The following is a 21955-nucleotide window of genomic DNA, read 5'->3' as shown; positions in this document are numbered from 1 at the left end:
ATCTCATAGATATTTGTTAACCCTAAGGACCTATACCACTAAAAAAGTTTAAAACAATAAAAAAAAGTTGATGACATAAATATTTTTGGCTGTCCACAATGTAATAAAGTTAGAAATCTATAATAAAACAGTGCTGAAAACCTCAAATGTTTGAAATGAAACAAATGCATTCTTAAATTATTCACGGGAAAAAGAATAAACTGTAATAAAATAATTAAATAACTAGAATGGCATATCAATGAAAACACTGAATAGGTAAACTCGTGAGATGATGCTAAACCAACCAATAACCAAAGGGATTTTTAGAGCTTTAAATGTGTGTGTGTGCATGTGCATGTGTGTGTGTGCATGTGCATGTGTGTTTGAAAAATATGCACACACACATACAAACACATGAAAATTAATGAATTTATATTTAGAAAAGGACAGAAGGTAACTATAATAAAGTAGAACAAACTGATAAATAATTCAATATATCAATACATATTGCTATATTTCCTATCTCAAATAAGAATAATTGGTACAATATGTTTTTAAAATTCCACAAGGATATATTTATGTTCACAGACAATGTAAGCATTGCCCTTGACATCTGGTTTTCCAGAAATTAAACAGAAACATAAAGGAGTAAACAGAGCTAAATGCACAGGCTGAATGCACAGGTTCTACGTCTACCATCCCAGTGGTTTATGGGATATTAGTTTCCAAAAGGAAAATGAGGCACTTATCAGGAGTGAAAAGATCATATCCAGATTCAGTGTTTTAATCTGATTAATGAGGTAGAACACCTTGTACTAGGTTGAGTAGTGTTTTATATTCACTCAGAACTTCACAATATGAGCTTATTTGAAAACAGAGTCTTTGCAAATGGAATTAGTTGTTAAAATAAGATTATGCTGGATTACAGCAGGACTTAAATCTAATCACCAGCATCTTTTCTATATTATAGAAATGTTTCATAAGAAAATAAAATTTTAGAAATAAAAGGCAGAAATTTTATAAATAGACTATATACCATAGAGGTAACAAAAAAAAGTAAATAAATAAAAAGCAGGTAAAGCATAATAACAATAAAATAATCTAGAAAGGCAAGTAAAGAGAGGAAGCACAAATAAACGCTATTAAGAATGAAAAAGGGAGTATGAGTACAGATACTTATTATATTTACATAGCAATTTTAGATATAACAATGTGAAAACATATTAAATAGAGAATTTTCTAGACAAATACATCGACTTAACCCAATAAAGACTCCCCAAGGTATTTAATAATCAAACTCCCAAAACTCAAGGATAAAGAAAGGATCCTAAAAGCAGCAAGAGAGAGAGAGAAAAAAAAAATCATAATATATCAGTGATGCAGGCCTTGGTTTATGGATAGCATTTCTAGACCTGCCCTGTGCCAGAGGAGAGCCCATTGATCTGAAGGGACAGGCCCAGACCTGGCAGTACTGACCACAAGCTGACTGAAAAACCCTTATTCCTGGAATGAACATTAGTGATAGCCAGTCAATAGGTGCTGTGGGCCTGGTGTGGCCACAAGAAGAGAAAGTGGAGAGAAGAGTGGGAAGGACTTTGTCTTGTGGCTTGGGTGCCAGTTTAGCCACAGTACAATAGGATGAGAGGTAGATTTTGAAGAATTCTGACTTCAGACCTAGGATCCCTCTAAATTAATTTATTGCTGTGTATCTCTCCCTGTAAATCTATTAATGTTTCCTTTATATATTTAGATGCTCCCAAAGGGGTTGAGCATGTCAGACCAAATAAACAGGGCACCCCTGTTGCAAGTCCAGTGAAGAGGCCAAGAAATATCCTGCATTACTACTAGAAAATGCAACATTTAAATATTTGATCTTGTTTTCTCTATTTATTGTACAGTTTGTAGAGATGTGGGAGATACCTTTTGGGCACAATGAATAAACAAACAAGTATGCAAGAGAATAAAACAGATTTTGCTTCTCCCAGAGAAAAGACAGATGCAATGAAGACACATCTTATCAATGGGTTTTGCTTTCTCAAGTTAAAGTCAGTTTTTCTTAATCTCATTTCCATGGGCCCAGTTGAAACTTAACACATCCTATAATATGTTGTCTCATAATTATACATCACAATTATTTGAATATTTCTATTTCTTCTGCATGATCTTAATGGAAGATTGGAAGAAGATGCATTGAGTTTGTTAGTCAAACACAATTTCAAATTATAAATTAATATTTGTAATTTCTGAAAATGTACAACTTAATATGAAAAATATATATCATTATAGCATAAATCCAGATTTAGGCCTAAGTAATACATCTAAAGTGTTTCTCTCTCTCTCTCTCTCTCTCTCTCTCTCTCTCTCTCTCTCCTCTGTGTATGTGTGTGTGTGTGTATGTGTGTGTTTTAAGGTATCAGGCTTTTCTCTTTATTTAGGCTATTAATCTACCTTCTTCTTTTTACCTCCACTCATATTCTAGTCACTGGTTTTATTAGCAGTTTCAACTACCAAGCAATTATTTTTTATTGTATTACATATTAACCATGCCTCTCACTTTAAATTTTTATGGATCATATATCCTAATATTAACCATAAATACATAGCGATATCCTAACCATGGGTACTCCCATTTTTTATAGTTTGTTTTATTATAAATTAATAAGCTTATTCATTGTTCCACTGTAAGTAAAGAAGGTTGAAATTCTCAGTGAAAATACCAAGAACTCTTCAAAATAACATCTTAAGGAATCAGTACAATGTTAGTTGGCAACAGCATTGTCGTTCATGTGCAAATTACACGTTTTACTGTCTGCTCCAGCAGAAGGTACAAAATGTTCACTGTTACTTAAAAATTCTAAGTTTGCTTCATCCATTAGTTTTCTCTCATTATCCAATGCCTTGGTATCTTTTTCTTGAAATGTTTTGTTGATTAAAAAAATGAATACAATATATAAAACAAGTGCCGGGGCTCTTAAAGCTAAAAACAAGCCCAAGTAGACCCTTCTGTGAAAAGAGAAAAAAGAGAGTAAATTATCAGTTTAAATAGTGTAAAATATCTTACATTTTTTATCTTCAGTATGCATACCTTAAAAGAAAATAAACCAAGTTACACATACAAATATTAAGAGAACAATTCTATTTATTCTTTTCATTGGGGAAATAAAATGTTTTTCTATTATTAAAAAAGTTATGAAGCTACAGGAGCTAAACTCCAGGTGTCTCTAGCATTCTTTTTGGAGGGAGGAAAATATATAACTCCAGCCCCCTCAAGCCATCTCATTCTACCTAAGGAGTGGGAGACAGAAACTGAGAAGCATATTTGAAATTCACAATCCAGAGGTACGGGCTTACTAAAAGATTGAGGCCTTATCAAAGAAATATAGAATGCTGCTTTCTCTTCAGAACCTTATACCACATTAATATCAGGGAGAAATACCCTGATAACATTAATCAAAAGAAAGAAAGTGGGAGTAGCTATATTAATTTGAAACAGAGCAGACTTAAAAGCAAGGAAATTTTTGAAGGATTAAAACAGTCTTTACATAATAACAAAGGAATTAGTTATCCTATTGTCCTTTTAAAAAAACAGAACAATACTTAACATATATGCATGTAAAAATGGAGTGTCTAAATATGTGAGGAAAATGATAGAGCTGCAAAGAGAAATGTGATGTCTTCACTTAACATTGTCAACAGGTTCTTGGAAATTACAATTTTAAGTGAAATTATGTATTGTATAATGAAACCAATTTCACCATAGATAATTGGTATAAAAATAGTTACGTTCCTATGGCATGTAGCATATTGTTTTGCTTAAAGGCAGTTTCTAAGAACCTAAGGACAATATTAAGTGGATAATTAATGTAAATGAATCCACAATTATATTGGAGACTTCAACATGCCTCAATCAGAAATGTAGAGATTCACCAGGCAAAATTCAATAAGAAATAGTTGAACTCAATAATACTATTAATCAACAGTATAACAGATGCAACCTACTCCATCAAACAGCAACAGACTACAAAGTCTTCCCAAGCTCATATAGAATATTCACCAAGATAGACCACATTCTGGGCTATAAAAGGTATCTTAAGAAATTTAAGGCCAGGCATGGTGGCTCAGTCCTGTGATCTCAGCACTTTGGGAGGCCAAGGCGGGCAGATCACTTGAGGTCAAGAATTTGACACCAGCCTGATCAACATAGTGAACAACATGGTGATACTGCGTCTCTACAAAAATACAAAAAAAAAAAAAAAAAAAAAAAACTAGGCATGATAGTACACACCTGTGATCCCGCTTACTCAGGAGGCCAAGGCATAAGAATTGCCTGAACCCAGGAGGCAGAGGTTGCAGTGAGCAAGATTGTACCACTGTACTCCAGCCTGGGTAACAAAACAAGACTGTCTCAAAAAAAAAAGAAATTTGAAAGAATGGAACTCATGCAATATCTGTCCTCAAACCACAGTGGAATCAAACTAGAAGTTAATGACAGAAAGATAATTGGAAAATCTCAAAACCTGTGAAGATTAAGCAACATACTTCTAAGAAACGTGGGTCAAGATAAAATCTCATGAGAAATTTAAAAATATTTTGAAATAAGTGAAAATAAAATTACAACATCAAATGTTATGGATGCAGGAAAAGCAGGCTTAAAAATATATGAAGAATATCTTAAATCAATCATTTAATCTTTTACCTTAGCAAACTAGAAAAAGAAGAGCAAATTAAGTCCAAAGCAATCTGCAGAAAATAAATAGTGAAAGTACAGAGCAGTGAAATTTAAAACAGGACATGCAGAGAGAAAATTAACAACAAAACCAAAAGCCGTTTCTCTGAAAAAAATAAGAAAATTGATGAGTCCCTTGCTAGGATAATTTAGAAAAAAGGAGGACATAATTTACTAATATCAGAAATCAAAGAAGGAACATCGCTGTAGACCTCATTGACCTTAAAAGGATCAAAAGGGAATACCATAAACAACACCAGGTTCCCAATTTTAATAATCTGAATGAAACGGACCACTTCCTTGAAAGATACAATCTACCTAAATTCACACAAGAAGAAATAGACCATCTAAATAAGCCTATATCTGTTAAAGAAATGGTTGGTAATAACTTTCTAAAACAGAAAACACCAAACTAAGATGGGTTCATGGGTGAGTTCTATGAAACACTTAAGTAGGAATTTATACCAATTCATTACAATCTCCTACAGAGAAATAGAAGCAGCAGGAATACTTCCTGTTTCATCCTATGAGGTCAGCATTATCCTAATACCCAAAGCAGACAAACATTATAAGAAAAGAAGACCACAGAGGAATACGTCTCACAAATATAGGTGCAGAAGTTCTCAAAAATAGCTAATTGACTTTGACACTGCATTAAAAAATTATGCACCACAACGAAGTGGAATGTATTTCAGGTTTACAAGACTGGTTCAACATTCAAAAGTCAATTATAAAATTTATTATATAAATAAAGACTAAAGAATAAAAAATCACATGATCACATCAATAGATTCAGAAAATGCATTTGACAAAACCAAACACCCATTCATAAACAAAAACTCTCATTAAACTAGGAATAGAGAAGAATTTTATCAACCTGATTAAAAACACATATAGCAAAAACTACACATTTTGTACTGAATACTGAAGAACTCAAAGCTTTCATGCTAAGGTCAGGAACAAGCCAAGAATGTCCATTTTTGCCATTGATTTTCAACATGCGACAGAAAATCCATGTTAAAAAAAAGTGAAAATGGAATGAAATGTATACAGATTAAAAGCAAGAAATAAAATTGCCTTTGCATATGTATATGTAGAAAATCTCAAATAATAGACAAAAACAGTGCTGGAACTAATAAGCAATTACAGCAAGGTTGCAGGATACAAGATTAATATGCCAAAGTGAAAAGTTTTCCTATTAATCGGCAATGAACAAGTGGAATTTCCAATGGCAACAAAAGCCAAAATAGACAAATAGGGTTTGTCTAAACTTAAGAGCTTCTGCACAGCAAAGGAAGCTGTCATTAGAGCAAACTGGCAACCAACAAAATGGAAAAAAATGTTTGCAATCTACCCATCTGACAAAGGGCTAATAGCCAGAATCTACAAAAACTTAAATAAATTTACAAGAAAAAAAGAAACAACCCCATGAAAATGTGGACAAAGGATATAAACAGACACTTCTCAAAAGAAGACATTTATGCAGACAACAAACATGAAAAATAGCTCATCATCACGGGTCATTAGAGAAATGCAAATCAGAACCACATTGAGATACCATCTCATACCAGTTAGAATGGCAATCATTAAAAAATCTGGAGACAACAGATACTGGAGAGGATGTGGCAGAATAGGAATGCTTTCACATTGTTGGTGGGAGTATAAATTAGTGGAAACATTGTGGAAGACAGTGTGGAAGACCTGAGGTCAGGGGTTTGAGACCAGCCTGGCAAACATGGCGAAACACCGTCTCTACTAAAAATACAAAAAAAAAAAAAAAAACATTAGCTGGGCGTGGTGGCAGGCACCTGTAATCCCAGCTGCTCAGGAGGCTGAGGCAAGAGAATCACTTGAACCTGGGAGTCAGAGGCTATAGTGAGCCATATTGCGCCACTGCACTCCAGTCTGTGTGACAAAGAGGAACTCCATTTCACAAAAAGAAAAGAAAAGAAAAGAAATAAAAGCTCCTATTTAGGGTAAGATTTTCTATAATTATTTTAAATTTAAGAGAATGTCTGTGAGGGTAGTGAATACTGCTTTACTAGAATTCCAGAAACAACTGGATCATTACCCTTTGGGGATGTTAGATAGTGAATTCACACATTAAGTAGAAGAAAGTTCTTTTAGTAAATTTGCTCCACGGAGTTTTCTCCAGAGATGTAAACTAAACTAAGAAACATTCCACATTTTGCATACATAACAGTATGTTCTGCACACATTCTTCATGTAATGCTTCCTTTTTTACCCATAATATGTATGTGAATATATCCATATATTGTGAATAGGCTTCCATATTAGTAAATTAGATTTTTTCTTTTTTTAAGAACTCAGAATATTCATTTGCCTGCATGCACATTATCAATGTAATTGATCTCTTCTTGATTGGTTCTTACTTTATTTCAGTATTTTGGGAGTATGGCTATCTGTAGGATAAATTCCTAGAAGTATTGCTGCTGGATTAGTTATGCGCTTTGCCAACACAATCTTCAAGTAACATTTTTTTAAAATATATATTTTTTACATTTTAGGTTTTGGGGTACATGTGAAGAACACACAAAACTGTTGCATAGGTACACACATGGCAATGTGGTTTCAAGTAACATTTTTGATTGTTGACAATCTGTGTGACTTTTAATTATAATTCTTTTGTTATCAAGATGATGTTCATGTTCTTATTCATTGATAACGAACTGCAATCATAACATAATTGATAATAACAGAACTGTAATCTTTTTGTGTCGTATAACCACTAGTGATTTTTTCTTTGAAAAATGTTTCATGATTTGTTTTTGTCTTTATATTTTATAGCAATTTTAGTTTTACCAAAAAACTGTATAGAAAGTATGGAGAGTTCCCTGCCCGGCATGTACACAGTGTCTCCTATCATTAACATCTTGTATTAGTACAGCAGATTTGTTACATTTGATGAAGAAATATTGATACATGATTGAATGCCGTATTTTACACTAAAGTTCACTATTTATATTGTAAAGTTCTATAGGTTTGGCAAATGCATAATGTCATGATCTAATATTACAATATCATATAGAATAGTTTCACTGCCCTAAAAATCCCTTTTGCTAGACCTGCTCATCCCTGCCTTCTCCAAACTGAGCCCTGAGAAACTACTGATAATGATGTCCATTGTTTTGCCTTTTTTACAAGATCATGTGTCAAAATTATACTATTTGAAGCTTTTTTAAGACTGTCTTATTTAGCTATATGAGTCTCAGTTTCATTTTTTTTTTTTTGTAGGTTGATAGCTGATTTCCTTTTATTGATTGATGCAGTTTGGATTTGTGTACCTGCACAAACCCCATTTTGAATTGGAGAAGGGGCCTGGTGGAAGGTGATTGGATCATGGGGGTGAATTTCTGCTTGCTTTTCTCATGATAGTGAGTATGTTCTCACCAGATCTGATGGTTTAGAAGTATGTAGCACTTCCTTTTTTACTCTTTCTCCCTCCTGTTGTAATGAGAAGACATGAGTTGCTTCCCCCTTCCTCCATGATTGTAAGTTTTCTGAGGCAGACTAATAGAGAATACTGGTACTGGGAGTAGTACACTGCTATAAAGATACCTGAAAATGTGGAATTGACTTTGGAACTGAGTAACAAGCAGAAGTTGAAACAGTTAGGAATGCTCAGCAGACAGGAAGATGTGGAAAAGATTTGTTGAATGGTTTTGACCAAAATGCGGCTAGTGCTGCAATGAAGTTCAGGATGAGGTTGTCTCAGATGGAGATGAGGAACTTATTAGGAACTGAAGTAAAGGTCACTCCATGCTCTAGCTAAGAGACTGGTGGCATTTTGTCCCTGCCCTAGGGATCTGAAACTGGAAATTATATTTAAAAGAGAAGCAGAGTGTACAAGTTTGGAAAATATGCAACCCAGCTATGCAGTAGAAAATAAAAACTCATTTTCTGAGGATAAAATCAAGCCTGCTATAGAAATTTGCATAAGTAAAGAAGAGCCAAATGTTAATAGCCAATACAGTGGGGAAAATACCTCTAGGACATTTTAGAAACCTTCATGGAGGCCCCTACCATCACAGGCCTGGAGGTCCATGAGGGGAAAATGGTTTTGTAGGCAAGGCCCAGGGCCCCACTACTCTGTGCAACCTTGGGACATGGTGCCTTATTTCCCACTGACTCCTGCTCCAGCCGTGCCTAAAATGGGTCAAGGTACAGCTTGGACCATGACTCCAGAGGGTGTAAGCAATAAGCCTTGGTGCCTTTCACATGGTTTTGGAATTATGTGTGTGTAGAAGGCAAGAGTTGAGGTTTGGGAACCTATTCCTAGATTTCAGAGGATATATAAAAATGCCTGGGCAACCAGCATGGCCAACACAGCAAGACCCCATCTCTACTAAAAATACAAAAATTAGTCAAATGTGGTGGTACGTGCCTGTGGTCCAGATACTCAGGAGGCTGTGGCACAAGAACTGCTTGAACCCGAGAGGTGGTTGGTACAGATAGCTTAGATCATGCTACTGCACATTAGCCTGGGCATCAGATCAAGATGCTGTCTCAAAAAAAAAATGCCTGCATGTCCAAGCAGAAGTCTGCTGCAGGGATGGAGCACTCATGGAGAACTTATATTAGGGCAGTACAGAGAGAAAATGTGGGGCTGGACCTCCCACACAGAGTCCCCACTGAGACACTACCTAGTGGAGCTGTGAGAAGTGGGCCACTGTCCTCCAGATCCCAGAATGATAGTTCCAGATCCAAGAACAGCTTGCACTGTGTGCCTGGAAAAGCTGCAGGCACTCAGCACCAGTCCATGAAAGCAGCCACAAGGACTGTAGGAGTGGAGCTACCCAAAGCTTGGGCACAAATCTATTGCATCAGCATGTCCTGGATGTGAGACATAGAGTCAAATGAGATCATTTTGGACCTTTAAGTTTTAATGACTGCCCTGCTGGGTTTTGAATTTGCGTGGGGCTTGTAACCCCTTTGTTTTGGCCAATTTCTCCCATTTGGAATATTTACCCAATGCCTGTACCCCTCTCATGTCTTGGAAGTAACTAACTTTCTTAAATTTAATAATCTTATAGGTGGAAAGGACTTACCTTGTCTCAGAAGAGACTTAGGACTGTGGGCTTTCGAATTAATGCTGAAATGAGTTAAGACAGGGGGACTGCTGAGAAGGATAACTGTATTTTGCAATATGAGAAGAACATGAGATTTGGGAAGGACCAGGGGTCGAATGATATGGTTTGGGTTTGTATCTCCACCCAAATTTCATGTCGAATTGGAGAAGAAACCTGGTGGGAGGTGACTGGATCTCCAGGGTGGATTTCTCCCTTACTGTTCTCAAGAGAGTACGTTCTCATGAGATCTGATGGTTCAGAAGTGTGTGGTACTTCCCCCTTTGCTCTCTCCCTCTCTCTCTGTCCTGTCGCTATGAGAACACATGCCTTGCTTCCCCTTTGGCTTCTGCCATGATTGTAAGTTTCCAGAGGCCTCCCAGACATGCATCATGCTAATCCTGTGGAACTGTGAGGTAGTTAAACGTCTTTTCTTCATGCAGTACCCAGTGTCAGGGAGCTCTTTATGGCAGTGTGAGAATAGACTAATACATTGATTACTAATATCCCACTGTATGAATGTACCATAGTTTAGTTATCCATTTATTTATATAAGGACATCTTCAATGCTTCCACTTTTTTACATTCAAGTACAGTTTTTTGTGTGGACATGTCTCCAGTTAATTTATGTAAATACCTGGGAGCATGGTTTCTTAATCATACAATAAATCTCTTTGCTTTGTAAGAAACTTTCACTCTGTCTTCCAACACTGCTGTACCATGTTACATTACCACCAGCAAAAAAAGGAAATTCCTATTGTTTCCCATTCTTGCCAGCATTTGATGTTTGCATTGATTTTTCTTTTTTTTTGAGACAGAGTCTTGCTCTGTCACCCAGGCTGGAGTGTGCAGTTGGTGATCTCAGCTCACTGCAACCTCTACCTCCTGGGTTCGAGCAGTTCTCCTACCTCAGCCTTTCAGGTAGCTGAGTAGCTAGGATTACAGGTATGCATCACAATGCCAAGCTAATTTATTTTTATTTTTACTAGAGACAAGGTTGCACCATGTTTGCCAGGCTGGTCTGGAACTCCTGATGTCAAGTGATCTGCCTTGGCATCCCAAAGTGCTAGGATTACAGGCATAAGCCACCACACCTGGCCTGTTTTTACGGACTTTAAAGAGATCTTTATACACATAGGACATTTGTCTGTGTCTGTGTGTGAATTATAAATTCTTCTAATTTGTTGAACTTTGCTTAATATATGTTGTGTGATTCAGTTTTTAAAATATTTTATTATTTCTTCTTGTTCTTTTTCTTTTTTACCTTTTATTTTAGGTTCAGGGGTATATGTGTAGGTTTGTTACATAGGTAAATTAGATGTCATGCAGATTTGGTGTACAGACTTATTGTCACTCAGGTAATAAGCATAGTCACTTACAGGTAGTTTTGTATCTTCACCCTCCTCTCACCCACCACCCACAAGTAGACCCCAGAGTTTATTGTTCCCTTGTGTCCACATGTACTTAATGTTTAGCTCCCACTTACAAGGGAGAACATACAATATTTGGTTTTCTGTTCATGCATTAGTTCACTTAGGATTCTATGTCACTATTAGAGATGTTTACATTATTATTATTATTAGAGAAATACAATCCAAAACTACAGTTAGATACCATCTCACAAGCATCAGAATGGCTATTGTTAATGGGTCAAAAAATAACAGATTCTGAAGAGGTAGTGGAGAAAAGGGAACGCTTATATGTTGCTGGTGGGAATGCAAATTAGTTCTGTCATTGTAGAAAGCAGTCTGACAATTTCTTAAAGAACATAAAACAGAATTACCAATTAACCCATCAATCCTATTATTGGGTATATACACAAAGCAATATAAATCCTTTCACCATTATTTTTTCTATTATACTTTGAAGCATTTGGGTCATACTTACAAACACATTTCTTCTTCCTTGATAATTAAAAGAAATTCTACTATAAGTAGTTCTAATATTTATAGTTTCAGAAATCAAATTTATATATTTGATTAATATATAATTTACATATTTATATATTTGATCAATATATAAATTACAAATTAATGTTTCTATAAGAGGGAAGGTACAATTTTTGTAGCAGATTTTTTTTTTCTTACAGATAACAGAGTTATTTCAATGCCACTTACAGAATACTTCTGCCTATGAATAGAAGAGTATCAAAACATTTTTGCCAATTTTTTCTCAATTACCATATAAACAGAGCTACAGCTGGTCATTCTGTGCCTTCCTGGAGAAGCCAGAGGAGGAGAGCTTTGTAATCAAGAGATTCAAGTACAAATTCTAGCTGTATTACTTTTAGTTGTGCAATTTTGGACAAGTTACTCATTATTCTTGAATCTTGTTTTCTTCATATTTAAGGAAAAAGGAAGAACATATACATTTCCTACAGCTTCTATGAGTATTAAAATGAGATACCAGATTGCCTGATACAATAATGAATACAAAGTAAGTGTTCACTAAATAGTAGCTATCATTATTAATATTATGATCACATTAAAAATTCTATATGTTAGACATTAACATAGACAAAGGAAAAATCCATTAATGAAATATGTTTATGAAAACTTACCCCAAAAATGTGGAATTATATATCCTACAAGCCCCTCGTGCTCCACAGCTGTTGGTGGACCACTTCATACATGTTCTATCAATCAGAGCCCCAAAATATATTGGAGCTAGAATTCCTCCTGCAACATGAGATAAGAAGATATCAATCCAAGTGAACTGTTTTAAATGTAACTGGGTGATAGTCTACATTGATACATTTTGGATTAATACAAGTTTAAAGTTTGGGAAAATTATTCAATTGTTTTGGCCTACACCCACTAGGAAACAAAATTATTGAAATGGCAAAGACGTAAATCACATAGCAATGTCATAGATATATTTGGTCTACTCTTCTCTCCCTATATACAGAGGGAAGAAGGAGTATTACATATCTATATACTCTGCTCTTTCTGCAATACCAATTAACTTAAGCCTGATTGGTAAAAAAAGGAATGCTATTAGTAAAACATGAAAGTTACATTGGTTCATATGGAATTTTTCTTAGGCAAGAAAGGCTGGATTACTAGGAGTCAAATTATAACTTTATAACTTGACTGGGAGTCAAATTATAACCAAGCTCTCAGCTCAACTGCTATAAAGGCAGGAGAATTTAATACTATTTTAAAATAATTAAAATTAAATGCTTACACCAGGATTCCTTTCCCAGAGAAGTTCAGGCCCAACTTCAAAGAGTGCTAAGCTATTGGCCGGTTTGACTTCTTTCTGGGCTCAGAGCCCAATTTTCTCCTTCTTTGGGCCATTAGAGTCTGCAGTCCAGCATTTTGTCTCCATTGATTTCATGCACTTTTAACCATCTTGCTCTGTTTTATAATTCATACGTTTTATAACCTATTTTCTAAATATCTCTTTTAGTTTAATATACTATATAGGCCTTCTACCATTTACACATATATCATATTTAAGACAATTGTTTATGCATTGGAAGTTTGGTACTAAGTGTGGATGTTTCCCACAGAAGTATTTAGGCTCCATTGTGCCATGTATTGGACATATCAAAATCGGAGGCTCACAATTAGAATGGCAAAATTTATTTTTTTCTGTTTTATGTTGCTGAGACAATGTCTTCTATTGTCATAGTCTCATTGCAACATGTCAGAAGGATTCCTAACTACCAGATGCTATTTTCAGCCTCTGTGTCCCAGGTTCTAGGAGCAAGCTATCTTTCATTGAATCTGTAGGTAGAGAATTGCCAAGATTACAGAGGCTTGAAGATTAGGGACATAGAAAGGGAATGCTGGGATAGAGCCAATGGAACCCTGCAGCATCTCCATCTTCTCTCTCCTACTCCTTTATATTTCCTTTTACCTTTCAGGATCTGTGACCTTCTCACCAAATACATTTCATATACAACTTCTTCACTGTAATTTGGTCATAGAGTTATACTTTTTCCTTTGCTTGCAAGGGTCCCAGAAACTGACCCCCACTTTCTTTTCCTTCTGCCATCAGTGGTTACCTACAGGCCATAATCAGTCCTTTGCACCAATCCCTAGATGAATGATGCCCTTTTCCTACTTCCCAGGAATAAGTACATAATGTTTAAAATTCTTACAAAGGAGAACTCACAGAGATTAGACTAGACATTATTTAACAACAAGCATCTGTACAGTAAAAAAAGCAAATGGCAATAAGGGAGAAAGGGTAATTTCCTGAATCTTTTCTCATCACCTTTGAGTATTTAGAAATAGGCCTTTAGCCTCTGGAGTCTACAATCCTACCCTTTGCCACCATAAACCACAATTTTCTGAGCTTTACTTTATTGAGAACATACTCTTAATCCAACATGCCCAATTCTAGAGGCTGAATTCTCATTCACTTTTGCATTAACTCCTGCTAATGGTTAGCTGCCCAGCCTTACAGGACCAGGCAGTGGGAAGTGGCACAATTACTGTCAGCTTCTGTTGTTTTATACAACCTCAGCCTGACCAGATTCCCAGAGCTCCCAAGCTACTTTAGGTTTATCCTAAATAATACCTCCATTTAGAAGAAAGGCCCTCCACTCTGCTTATATCTGAAAAAAAATTCTTATTTTTCTGAAAGAAGTAAAACTTCAGAGACCACCTATCTTTGCGTTTCTGTTAGAAGGAGTATAATATAAATATGATGATTCCTTGCTCTTAGCAGACCAACTTTAACTAGAATTAACGATCAAATTATCTTTTAGGTCACTCAAGTTTCCTGTTTCTTTTTATTTTCATTTATCACAAAGTAGAAATGATTTCTACTTAGTCCTTTCTTTATACAGTCTTATAGGTGAAAATTAATTGCATTCAGTCTTTAAGCCTTAACATTAATATTTATATGTTAAAATTTGTAATCTATATATCTGTCATACCTAGTGCTCGTATAACCATTGAATGGAAACCCACTGCAAGTGCTTTCAGTTCAGGTTGAACAATCCTGAAATATGATAAAGGCAAAGAAACCATGCATATCATTAAAGAATCAAACTGAGTTAATATCAAAACATTTATCAGTATCATTTTTCTTCATGGTAGAATGAATACTCTTAAGTGAAAGTCTTACATTCTACAAAGTTACATTTTCCACTTTTTTCAAAGGTAAACACCTGAGTGATAATAATAATTTCCTTATTTATTCAATGCTTTATGATTTCAAGACAGTTTAACAAATATATTCACATTTGATCCTTATGAAAATCCTACAAGAAAGTTGTTGGAACAGACTTTATTATGCTTATGAAGAAAATGATTTTGTGCAAACTATTTAGTCAAGGTAGCTCATATGAAAAGATTATATACTTTTATCCAGGAGTAATTCTTAGCAGATCTCTTTTTACCACCTTATTTCTGTCATCAATGTTAACAGAATAGCTTACTAATATGATTTGTAAATTATATTATACAACCAGAAGGATCAAAAACCTTTTCTGTGTTGTAGTGTCTAGTATATTTAACTGTCATATTAAAGATACAGATCATATTTGTATCCTCATTTGGAAATTCACTCACTCTTAACATTTCTAAAATTCCATTTTTCTGTGTTCAATAAACTAATGACACTACCACCCTTGTAATAACTTAGTACATATCAAATAAAACGAAATTATCTTTTATTAGTAAAAGAGGTGGGTTGGGATGAGGGGGATGACTGTGGCTCAAATAACCCACTTCTACTGAAATATTGAATAACTGATAAAAAAGTTTTTTCCCCCTGAACTGTTGGATGGTGATTTTTTTTTCAGCGAGACAAGTAGCTGCCATCAATCAAGAAACATTCACTAAGCACTTACTCAGAGATACCATGCTAGTGAATGTTCTTGAAAGTAAATAGACAAATTATACTTCCTCTCATCTAAGTGACTTGTAGAAGTATATCACTTAATCTCTCTTAGCCTCAATTCCCTTGTTTGCTAAGTGGGCATAATAATGCTTATCTAATATGTTACAAAAGCCTAATACAATTAGCTAGCACTCTAAACCTGTTTTATTTACAAATATTTGCCTCTATACCTTGCTGGAGACCTGCCATTTACTGCGATTCTGAAAAGAATTCAATAGAGCTTATAAAATTTTAAAAGACAAAAATTTTAAAGGCAATAGAACTTATGAAAACTTAAAAGGCAAAAATTAAATTAAACATAATAAATTAAAATTTAAGCACAGGCCAGGTTCAGTGGCTCATGCCTGTAATCTCAGCACTTTGGGAGGCTGAGGCAGGCAGATCACAAGGTCAGGAGATTGAGACCATCTTGGCTAACTCAGTGAAACCTCATCTCTACTAAAAAAAAAATATACGAAGAATTAGCCAGGCGTGGTGGCACATGCCTGTAGTCTCAGCTAATAGGGAGGCTGAAGCAGGAGAATTACTTGAACTTGGGAGGCAGAGGTTACAGTGAGCCGAGATGGTGCCACTGCACTCCAGCCTGGGCAACAGTCTCCAGCTTGGTGTCAGAAAAAAAAAAAAAGTTAAACATAAAATAGTTTTATATTAGGAGAGACAATAAATGAAAAGTGTGTTTTGGCTCTGCTTTGACAAAGGGAAGTATCACTTTGTTAGTGCAGCTGAGGGCACAAAACTACACTGAGAACAATGTACCCGATATGGCTTGGCTCTGTGTCCCCATCAAAATCTCATCTTGAATTTTACTCACATAATTCCCACGTGTTGTGGAAGGGACCCTGTGGGAAGATAATCCAATCATGGGGACAGGTCTTTCCTATGCTGTTCTAGTGATAGTGAATAAGTCTCATGAGATCTAATTGCTTGCAGAGTTTTCCTGCACAAGCTCTCTTTGCCTGCCACAACCCATGTAAGATGTGACTTGCTCTTCCTTGCCTTCCACCATACTTGTGAGGCTTGCCCAGCCAGGTGGAACTGCAAGTCCAATTAAGCCTCTTTCTTTTGTAAATTACCCAGTCTTGAGTATGTCTTTATCAGTAGCATAAAAACAAACCAATACAGAATCCATGCCTGCTATTTAGGAGGAAGTTTATTCCATAAAGAGATAGGAGGAAATCAGTAGATAGGGAAGTTTAACTTATCTATTAAGTTATTACCCTCAAATATAAGATTTCTCAAAGGAGATTTTGGGAAGGGAGAGATTGCACTTCACCCTGGTTGAGTTCTCTCACAATGGCCTGATATGCATTTTTCACTGTAATTGATTTTCAAAAGTTGCATTTTTTCTGTATACCACACACAAGGTAAACAGACATTTGTTATCAAGTTGTATTTTTACCCAGGGAAAGAGTTAGCATGCAGGAGACTCAGAGGTGGGGAGGCTTGCAGATAGGGAGAATATTTTCCTAAAGTGGGCCTGAAATCTTCAACAATTCAGTGGAGATGATGAATGTGTGTGATATAGTAACATACATATACAATAACAATCACACACTCACCCTTACATTCACATGAATGCACAATCACACTACTTCCCCACATACTTATACTCACATGCTCACTTGCACACACATACCTGCACACTATTATGTAAGTTATTTAGCACTGTAGTGTGACTCCTGCTTTCCATATGATATTGAGCAGCTCTGTATTTTTTGGACCTCTCTCAGGATGAATTCATCATAAAAATCACCTTAGGAGGTTAAGTGTGCTATTTCATTTAATTATTTAATTTAAGAGATTTTATTTAAATTGATTCTCTGTTGTTCTAATGACAATTAACCATCATGGTGTACTGTTTCTTGAGATAATTTCCAGTTAGACCTAATGAAACCTTAACAATAGAAAGCACAGGTAGGGAATGCTTGTTTTCCTGTTTGCAAAAAATTGAAGAAAAGCTCTAATTTACTTTGTATGTGAGCTAAATCTTTTCTAGCTAAACCACTAAAATGTAGTTTTTTAAAAAGTTCTAAAACATTAACCTCCTTTGGGCCATTTTAGATTGATGTTTTGTCATAAGTTTACATCATGCCTCACATCTTGTCACCAGCAGAATACCAAGATTTTGAGATCCTCTCTGGGAACCAAGGCTCCCATTCCACATGGTTTAGTATATCCCTTAATCCCACTGACTCTCTTACTTGTTTTCTGTTACTCAAACTCCCATTTTGCCCAGGGAAATTCATGTGTGTTGCCAGCAAAGTATTTAGTGTCTACATTCTTTGTAGCCCTTTCACTTTCTTGTTCTAAACAAAGCCTGGCTTACTCCCAATGACACTCCATGTGACTCTCTCATGTAGGGCTGTTTTCCTTCCACAACTTCCATATCAATGGCCCTAAAATGTAAAAATTCTTATTGATCCTTTATTTTTACCACTTCCAGATCTGAGCCTTTCCTCTACAAGACTTCTAAATCCCAAGAAGAGGTGCACCACCCTACCATACTATTCTCTAACCTCCTTGTTGAAGTTAGCTATAGACTGGCACATCACAACTCTCATCATTTCTTGATGATTTTCATTCTAGACTCCCTGTCATTTTTGTCAGAATTATTTCTGACCTTTTTCCTAGTATTTTAGGAAATATAGATCATGTTCCCGATGCTCTGGTCTTTCAGTTTCTTGACCTTTTCTCTGGAAAGTCTTTCATCGCAGTCAGTTCATCAGTATCTACTTTTCAAATTCTCCATTTTGACCATCCCAGTTTTCATAACCACCATCTATGTTTTAAATTTACTCCCTTTCATATATTTGTTTCAAGAAGCTCCATCCCTAGCTCTTTAGGCTATGATTCCCCTGATCTTTTCACAGGAAATCTCTAATTTTACGTCTTCACTTCCTTTCTCATCATAATCTCTTATTATAATCACTCCTGACCATATATTCCATATATTTTTGTCCATTTCATTCTATACTGTACTAAACAAGCAAAAATGATTTCATCCAATCCTCTGCCTTCTCTAAATCTATATACAAAGAGCTGCACGCCTAGAGGAAATAATTCAAACATCTGACCATGCTCACTTTAAATTCATAAGCACAGACTTTCAGGGGGCCTCCATGACAATTGTCCAATATTTTACTGGACTGTTTTCCCAGTCAGTATGTTTCTTTAATTTTCAAGATTACTAGTTCACATTTTTTTTTAATTTGAAGACTCTTTCTTTTCTTCCTCCTCTTTCTCCTTTTTCTCTTCTGATTACATTTTTTTTTATAACAAAGAAAGTAGAAGAAGCAGAAAAAATTTCAATATTCTTCATCACTACAGGTACACATTTACCTGCCTTTTACCCACATAGACAATCTTCCCTTCTTCTACAACGAAAAACTCTGTGTCCTGGTTAATCTCTTTTTACCTTCCTCTGTAATTGCTTTCCCTATTTTCTGCATTGTCAGTTTCCTTCATCTCTACTGATGATTCTCATCAGTATGGAAGCATGATATTATGTCTAGCATTGAACACAAACAAAAGTCTTATTCCACAACTTTGCTAACAACCACACCATTTTTTCTGCTTCTTTCATAACACTACTCCTGAAAATAACTTTTCATGCTGACTGCTGCACTTCCCTTTTGGGCATTTTCTCTTGATCCTCCTCAATATAGTCTGTTAGATCCTACACAACACACATTAGTCACATTTTCCAATGGAAAAAAGCTCATTTAAACAAAATAAATTCAAAATAAGGAGAGAGAGCCTATTTAAGTTAGAAAGAACCAGAGAAAGAATCCTGGAAGTATAAAGAAAATAGATTGTCAAAACACATCCAAAGGACCACAATGACTCTCAAGCAATTAATCTTAACCTAAATAAAATCTTCGATATGCTGATAAAGAATCCAAAAATATTGATCCTAAAGAAGTCTTCATGAAATAAGACCTTTAAGTAATATGGGATTATGTGAAGCTTGAGATCCAAAAGAAAGTTAAAAGTTATCAAGAATAAATGAGAAAAAATAATGTAGGGTATAAGAAAGAGATTTTATTAAGAAAAGCAGACACAACTTCTAAAAATGAAAAATGTATTGAAGGGGGTGCAAAATACTTTTGAAAGCTTTAACAATAAGCCAGACTAAGCAGAATAAATAACTTCAGAGATAGAAGACAGGTCTTTTAAATGAACTCAGTAGGAAAAGTATATAAAAAATGAATTGTAAAACCTAACAGATCCTTCAAGAAATATAAGATTATGTAATGCATCCAAACTTATGAATCACAGTTTTTCCAGAGGGAGAAGAAGAAAAAGTTAAAAGTATGGGGAAACTTGTTTTAAAGAATAACTCAGAAAAACTTCCCTCAGTTACTACAGATCTAGACATCCAAATATAAAAAGCTCAGGTAATTCCTGGAAGATGCATTGCCAGAATAACCTGCATAAGACATATAGTCATCAGACTACTCAAAGTCAAAATAAATTTTAAAATCTTATATGTGACAAGAGAGAAGTGCCTAATCACCTGTATAGAGAATTCTCTCAGACTAACAGCAGACTTCTTGACAGGAATCTTACAAGCAAAAAGAAATTAGGATCTTATTTTCAGTGTCTTAAAAAAAATACCAGCCAAGACTTTTGTATCCTGCTTAAGTAAGACTTGTAATTCAAGAAGAAATATAGTAGTTTCCAGATAAGCAAACACTAAGGGAATATGTCATAAACAGACTGGCTCTGCAAGAAAGGATTGGAGGTATTCTAAACATAGAAATGAAAGAGCAATACTTATTATCAAAACACACAAAGTATTATACTTACACATCTTATTTAAAACTACTTGAGACTGCAAAACAATTAAGAAATAATTAACAGTATTATAGAAACAAATCCTCAAAAATCAATAGTGACCTTAAATAGACAGTATGCTTAAAAAAATATAGTCTGGCAGAATGAATTTTTAAAAATCCAACTTTATGCTAACATACAAGAAATCCACCTAACTCAAGTAACTGGTAGAGAACTTTTCAGACTCAAAGCAAAGGGGTGCAAAAAAAGACTCTTTGAAAATACAACCCAAATATGTGCAGAAGTAGTTATATTTACATTTGATAAAAGAAATATAAAATGAAAAAACTATAAAAATGCCAAAGATGGTTATCATATAAAGGATCAATTCAACAAGAAGATATAACAATTCTAAACATATGCATGCAATATTGGAGCACCCCAGTTCACAAAACAAACACTACAGAAGCTAAGGGAAAAATAGATAGTAATGCAGTATTAGTGGGGTCCTTCAATGGTTACTGAACCCACTGACAACACTAGGCAGATTATAGCAGCCAAAAATCAACAAAGAAACATTAGACCCAATGGACCTGTTGAACATTTACAGAACATTTTATCCTACAGCCTCAGAATATACATTCTTCTTGTGCGCACATGAAACATTTTCAAAACTTGGCCATATGACATGCCTCAAGGTAATACTCAATGAATTTTTTAAAAAAATCAAAATAATATCAAGTACCTTTTCAGAATACAGTGGAATAAAAATAGAAATTAGTACCTAGAAGATTTCTCAACACTACACAAATACATAAAAATTAAATAACCTGTTCCTGAACAATTATTTGGTCAATGATGAAATCAAGGCAGAATTTTTTTAAAAAAAAATTGAAATGAGGCTGGGTGTGGTGGCTCACACCTGTAATCCTAGCATTTTGGGAGGCTGATGTGGGTGGATCACTTGAGATCAAGAGTTTGAGACTAGCCTGGCCAACATGGTGAAACTCCATCTATGCTATAAATAAAAAAATTATCTGGGTGTGGTGGTGCATGTCTGTAATCCCAGCTATTAGGGAAGCTGAGGCAGGAGAATTGCTTGAACCCAGGAGGTAGAGGTTGCAGTGAGCCAAGATTATGTCATTTCACTCCAGCCTGAGTGACAGAGTGAGGTTCTGTTCCAAAATAAATAAATAAATAAATAAAATTAAGAAATTGAAATGAATGAAAATAAATACTCAACATACCAAAACCTCTGAAATACAACAAATCAGTGGTAAGAGGGAAATTTGTAGGATTAAATGCTACAACAAAAAGATATAAAGACATCAAATAAACAATCTAATGTCATGCCTCACAGAACTAGTAAAACAAGAATAAACCATACCCAAAGCTAGCAGAATATAGTAAATGTCAAAGAACAAATCTAAATGAAATTTGGGCAAAAAATTACAAAGGATCAGTGAAATAAAAAGTTTTTATTTGAAAATATAAGATTGATAGACTACCAGTAGATTAACCAAAAAAA

The 21955-nt window shown here is 35.0% G+C and overlaps 1 protein-coding gene across 2 annotated transcripts in view; it reads right to left on the bottom strand.

Moving 5' to 3' along the window:
- Positions 1-394: 394 nt before the first annotated feature.
- Positions 395-21955, bottom strand: part of LOC105713874 (solute carrier organic anion transporter family member 1B3) — an 82379-nt gene continuing 60818 nt past the window's right edge. For both annotated transcript variants that reach the window (XM_012447695.2, XM_012447696.3), the window contains 3 exons: positions 14684-14748; positions 12353-12470; positions 395-2982 (listed from right to left, as the gene is read on the bottom strand). In XM_012447695.2, the coding sequence (XP_012303118.1) occupies positions 2739-2982; positions 12353-12470; positions 14684-14748 (427 nt within the window). In that variant the 3' untranslated portion in view covers positions 395-2738. The remainder of the gene's footprint in view (positions 2983-12352; positions 12471-14683; positions 14749-21955) is intronic.

Source organism: Aotus nancymaae, unplaced genomic scaffold (genome assembly GCF_030222135.1).
Source record: "Aotus nancymaae isolate 86718 unplaced genomic scaffold, 86718_ANA_hifiasm-v0.15.2.pri h1tg000016l, whole genome shotgun sequence".
Taxonomy (NCBI): Eukaryota; Metazoa; Chordata; class Mammalia; order Primates; family Aotidae; genus Aotus; species Aotus nancymaae.
Note: the sequence above shows the minus strand (reverse complement) of the source record. Positions and strands in the feature narration are given on the sequence as shown.